The 5,971-nt window shown below is 42.9% G+C and overlaps 1 protein-coding gene across 2 annotated transcripts in view; it reads left to right on the plus strand.

Moving 5' to 3' along the window:
• MYH8 (myosin, heavy chain 8, skeletal muscle, perinatal) overlaps positions 1-5,971 on the plus strand; it is a 30,227-nt gene that overhangs the window by 21,708 nt on the left and 2,548 nt on the right. For both annotated transcript variants that reach the window (XM_010843008.1, XM_010843009.1), the window contains 8 exons: positions 90-286; positions 1,421-1,604; positions 1,691-1,856; positions 1,943-2,067; positions 3,219-3,527; positions 4,165-4,368; positions 5,535-5,660; positions 5,746-5,916. In XM_010843008.1, coding sequence (XP_010841310.1) covers positions 90-286; positions 1,421-1,604; positions 1,691-1,856; positions 1,943-2,067; positions 3,219-3,527; positions 4,165-4,368; positions 5,535-5,660; positions 5,746-5,916 — 1,482 coding nt within the window. The remainder of the gene's footprint in view (positions 1-89; positions 287-1,420; positions 1,605-1,690; positions 1,857-1,942; positions 2,068-3,218; positions 3,528-4,164; positions 4,369-5,534; positions 5,661-5,745; positions 5,917-5,971) is intronic.

Here is a 5,971-nt window from a genome sequence, read left to right on the forward strand (position 1 = left end):
AAACATGTTCAGTTAGATTCTACTTTAAGTGTATAAGTTAAATATCACTGAAGAAATGATTTCAAGTCAGTGAACTCATACTTCCGCAGGCCAAGAACGCCCTGGCCCACGCCCTGCAGTCCTCCCGGCACGACTGTGACCTGCTGCGCGAACAGTACGAGGAGGAGCAGGAGGGCAAGGCCGAGCTGCAGAGGGCGCTGTCCAAGGCCAACAGCGAGGTGGCCCAGTGGAGGACCAAGTACGAGACGGACGCCATCCAGCGCACGGAGGAGCTGGAGGAGGCCAAGTGTGTACTGTGAACTCTGGAAGAGGAAAATGACAGGTTTCCTAGCTCAGCAACTCCCAGAAAGATCTGTGATGAGGATAATAACATAACAATAGCACAGGCTAACATTTACTGAGTGTGTACCATGTCTCCAATACTAATATATATTACATATTAACATTTAAATGCTTTCATAGCAATATTACATCACATTGTTATTTGTATCCCTATTTTACAGATGAGGAAATTGAGACTGTGAGAGTTAACCAACTAACACAAGAGCATATGATTAATAAATAGTACAGCTGGGATTAGAATCAGACATTCTGATGCCAGAGACCACCTTCTTAAGTACTGAGGCACAAAGACAGATCTCTTAAAACTCATAATGGGGGCCACCCAAACTGTGCATAATGTCCAGGGTCAGTCTGAATAAAGTAAAGCCTTAGTCTGTGTACAGACTAAAGGAGATCTTCAGTAAATCTTCTAGAGCATCAGGGATAAGGGTTTTTGCATATGTTAGGCTTGTATATTTGGCACACAGTTGGGAATAAAGCAAGAATGTAGACAATTCAGAAGTGGGGTGGGGGGAAGAACCCCGCCTTTGCTTAGACTGCATGAATTGTCCTGATTTATTCCTTTCTTTTCCTGGTGAGACTCTCCAAATATACATGATTAAAAGAAACTGGCTATTTTTCTAGGGAAAAAAAAGTATATAAAATAAAATGGAAAGTCTGAGAAAGCAAAAGAATATGCCCAGTATATCTGTGCCCAACAGTTAGTCTCAAATCCTTTTTGGAATGAGGTGAGATATACATTAATCAATAGAATTACCCTTGCTAATCATTCTCCCTACCATACTCAATCAGAAGCCTGCAAGTCCCCAAACCATATGCAGTAAGATACATACAACATCAGCTCCAACAATAGCCTCTAAGAATTCAAAAACAAAAAACTTGCGTTCAACCATTCACTACTTTGGACCTTTTCATAGTTTATCCATCTAGAAAGCAGTTCTGGCTACCACAGTTTTGAAAGCCGTGCTACTTGACGTCTATTTCATAGTTCAGAATTAGGATTGTGAAAGGGGGCTGAGAGCTTAGCACTTACCCCTGTTCCTGACCTTTCCCCTTAATTGCCTGGCTAACTTCTCAGGAAGAAGCTGGCCCAGCGTCTGCAGGATGCTGAAGAACACGTGGAAGCGGTGAACGCCAAATGCGCCTCCCTTGAGAAGACCAAGCAGAGGCTCCAGAATGAGGTTGAGGACCTCATGCTCGACGTGGAGAGGTCCAATGCTGCCTGCGCGGCTCTCGATAAGAAGCAGAGGAACTTTGACAAGGTGGCTCAGCCTATATAAACTCCACCCACGTTTTATTAATACTTAGTCTCCCTTTCTCCATCAGCTGACAATTGACTGCTTTTCAGGTCCTATCAGAATGGAAACAGAAGTATGAGGAAACTCAGGCTGAGCTTGAGGCCTCCCAGAAGGAGTCCCGCTCTCTCAGCACTGAGCTGTTTAAAGTCAGGAACGCCTATGAGGAGTCCCTGGACCAACTTGAAACCCTAAAGAGAGAAAACAAGAACTTGCAGCGTGAGTGCACTTGAAATTCTCTATCCTATATGGCCTTGGCAGGACCTCTCCATTTCTGACCTCTTCTCCCTTCTGTTCACCCACAGAGGAGATTTCTGACCTCACTGAGCAGATTGCTGAGGGAGGGAAGCAAATCCATGAACTGGAAAAAATAAAGAAGCAAGTGGAACAAGAGAAATGTGAAATTCAGGCTGCTTTAGAGGAAGCAGAGGTATATATTATGATGTTGGGCAATGGTACTATGAAAGGGGTCCATTATTACAGAGCTGGTGAAAATTTGAACTCATATAACCTTGATGAAGGGCAATTTGATGACAGTCATCAAAAGTCTTAAAAATGGAATACTATGACCTATCGGTTCCATTTCTAAGAATCTATCCCCTAAGACTGTCCTAAATGGAGGCAAAGTTTCAACATAAGCTATCCAATCCAAAAATAAAGTGATGCAATGATGAAATTTTCTACAGCCATTTAAATGTAATTAATACAGGGAAATATTTATGGTAGAGGATAATTTTTAAAGCAAGACATATATCTGCATATACAATTTTATCATGTGTAAATGGACATGGGTTGGGTGGACTCCGGGAGTTGGTGATGGAGAGGAAGGCCTGGCGTGCTGTGGTTCATGGAGTCACAAAGAGTCGGACATGACTGAGCAACTGAACTGAACTGAAATATGTATATATACAGGGGAAAAAACTAGAAGAAAATGCACCACATTAAAATTATGCCTCTGAGTGGAGGCACGATAGGAAGGTTTTCTCTGTTTTTATAAATTATGCCCACATGATGCAGTGAACATCTATTTTGTAATCAGAAATATATGTATATATGTTTTAAAACTGAGAATTTCTACAATAGGAATTAGTATAGCACTTTATACTTTACAAAGCACCCTTATTACAGAGCTTCCCTCTAAAATCCATGACTAAATAAACAGAAGGATGATTCACCTAGCAGAGTCCTGCTGCTGCTGCTGCTGCTGCTGCTAAGTCGCTTCAGTCGTGTCCGACTCTGTGCGACCCCATAGATGGCAGCCCACCAGGCCCCACCGTCCCTGAGATTCTCCAGGCAAGAACACTGGAGTGGGTTGCCATTTCCTCCTCCAATGCATGAAAGTGAAAAGTGAAAGTGAAGTCGCTCAGTCGTGTCCAACTCTTAGCGACCCCATGGACTGCAGCCTACCAGGCTCCTCTGTCCATGCGATTTTCCAGGCAAGAGTACTGGAGTGGGGTGCCATTGCCTAGCTGTTGTATTGTACTTTGTAAAATTAGACAAACTGATATTAGTAAGGGTTTGGCTCACAAGGGAATATCCTCCAGTCATTTTCCATTATTAATTGATCATTGTTTTGTTAAGGCATCTCTTGAACATGAAGAGGGAAAGATCCTGCGTATCCAGCTGGAGTTGAACCAGGTCAAGTCTGAAGTGGACAGGAAAATTGCTGAAAAAGATGAGGAAATCGAACAGCTGAAGAGGAACCACATTAGAGTTGTGGAGACCATGCAAAGCACACTGGATGCTGAGATCAGGAGCAGGAATGATGCCCTGAGAGTCAAGAAGAAGATGGAGGGAGATCTCAATGAGATGGAAATCCAGCTGAACCATGCCAATCGCTTGGCTGCAGAGAGCTTGAGGAACTACAGGAACACCCAAGGGATCCTGAAGGTAGATGGGTCCACTGTACAGCCCAGATGAGTGAGGGATGTAACCTGTCTCCCATTCATCACAACAGCTTGTTAAACCATCCATTTTTTTCCCTTTAACAAATTATAGCAATTCATAGTATGAGGGAGCTAAATTAAGTACACATAGAATATATTTTTAAAGAAATATTATGTAAAAAGGAAAATAACCCAGAAGCCCAGAGATATGATATGAGAGAAATTAGAAGAGTTTGGCGCCAATAGGCCTGGGGTTGAGTCTTAGTTTTGTCACTTACTAACTGCCTGATTTTAGGCAAGTTATTATTTAACCTTTCAGAACTTCTATTTCTTCCACAAAATAAGAATGAAACTACCACCTCGTAGGGTTACTTTTGAGGATCAAGTGAGAAAAGAGATGTCAAGTGATGGGTAGAGCATATAGAAAGTGCACCATAAATGATCCTAGCACGTGAAAAATAACCAGTTGATGGCATAAAACACAACAAGAATCCCTAGCTGGTAACATCGCCATTTTCATGCTCATTCAAATGACAGGCCTGTCATTTCCTGTGCCTGGTACCAGCCCATTCTTCCAGTTCATCTCCTAGGATGTTCACACCTTCTTTAGAGTGTCTAAGGCCTTTTTATTAACCTAACAGGATACCCAGCTCCACCTGGATGATGCTCTCCGTGGCCAGGAGGACCTGAAGGAGCAGCTGGCGATCGTGGAGCGCAGAGCCAACCTGCTGCAGGCTGAGATCGAGGAGCTGCGGGCCACCCTGGAGCAGACGGAGAGGAGCAGGAAGATCGCAGAGCAGGAGCTCCTGGATGCCAGTGAGCGCGTCCAGCTCCTGCACACCCAGGTGACACCCTCATATCAAACAAATACTGTATACTGTGATGCTGCTGCTTCCGTTTAGTCGCTAAATCATGTCCAGCTCTTTGTGACCCCATGGACTGTGTAGCCCACTAGGTTCCTCTGTCCATGGGATTCTCCAGGCAAGAATACTGGTGTGGGTAGCCATTTTCTTCTCCAGAGGATCTTCCCAACCCAGGGATCGAACCCACATCTCCTGCTTTGGCCTGTGGATTCTTCACCACTGAGCCACCAGGGAAGCCCCACTCCATTTTTATAAATATGTGTATATTTAGAAGGATGGAAGAGATGCTTTAAAATATTAATTGCAATTATCTTGAAGTGATGAGATTATAGGTGATTTTTTGGTGTCTGTGTTTCTTTTTTAGATTTTCTACCAAAAAAGGGACAGGGGTATTACTTTTTTTTTTATTTAAAATTAGGGCTTGAGTCTTTAGATTATTTTCAAAACCATGATGTGGAATAAGCTTAAATAAAGATTATCCACTGACTACACAATCTGAAAATGCTCCATTTAATATTTCTCATCAGAAGCATGTCAGCATTCAGCCACTACAGTGCTTACAGTCCCTTTGCCTTGCACAACATTCAGCATCACTGACCTGCCAAGGCATTAAATACCCTAGTCATTTTGACAACCAAAAATATCCACCCCTAAAAGTTTCTAAATACCCACTGAGGTGGTATTGCTTCCCTTAGAGAACCACAGGGCAAAATTTTAAGAAAATGTTTTCAGAAGTACTCTTCTGAATTACTATTCAATACTCCCAAAGGGAGCAAAACATTCAAGTTAACAGAAAATAGATTCCTTCTAATAGAAGAACTCTCAGTGCCAGGCGCTTTCACAAAAAGAAGCAATTCTTTTCGAACGTTTCAAGGATAGAATACTAGTGATGTCTGTTTGACATATAATTGAAAGAGCAATTAATTAATATAGGCATTTTTGAACCTCACACATCCTCACACACAAATCAGATGGGCAATCAGGGGGACGTGACAAACCTTGCAAATGATTAACATTTTGCATGGAACAAACATTTAGTTTAGTGAAATCTTGCTATTAGGTCCCCTGTTTGAGTCAACAAGTAAGACATCAATAAAATCCCAAGTGTTCAAACTACTAGTCTTATAAATTTCCACTACTTTTAACAGAACACCAGCCTGATCAACACGAAGAAGAAACTGGAAAATGATGTTTCACAACTCCAGAGTGAAGTGGAAGAAGTAATTCAAGAATCACGCAATGCAGAAGAGAAGGCCAAGAAGGCAATCACTGATGTGAGCAAATGAGCATTTGTTTAATGATCCTGTGTGTGTTACCTGCTATTACCAGGATTACGGTATTGTTTTATTTACTAATTAGGCGGCCATGATGGCTGAGGAGCTGAAGAAGGAGCAGGACACCAGCGCCCACCTGGAGCGGATGAAGAAGAACCTGGAGCAGACGGTGAAGGACCTGCAGCACCGCCTGGACGAAGCTGAGCAGCTGGCCCTGAAGGGCGGGAAGAAGCAGATCCAGAAGCTGGAGGCCAGGGTGGGTCTCTCAATCTCTGAATCTGGGAAGGGAAAAAGTCACCACCACCACCACC

The sequence above is a fragment of the Bison bison genome, unplaced genomic scaffold, assembly GCF_000754665.1.
Source record: "Bison bison bison isolate TAMUID 2011002044 unplaced genomic scaffold, Bison_UMD1.0 scf7180017864180, whole genome shotgun sequence".
Lineage (NCBI taxonomy): Eukaryota > Metazoa > Chordata > Mammalia > Artiodactyla > Bovidae > Bison > Bison bison.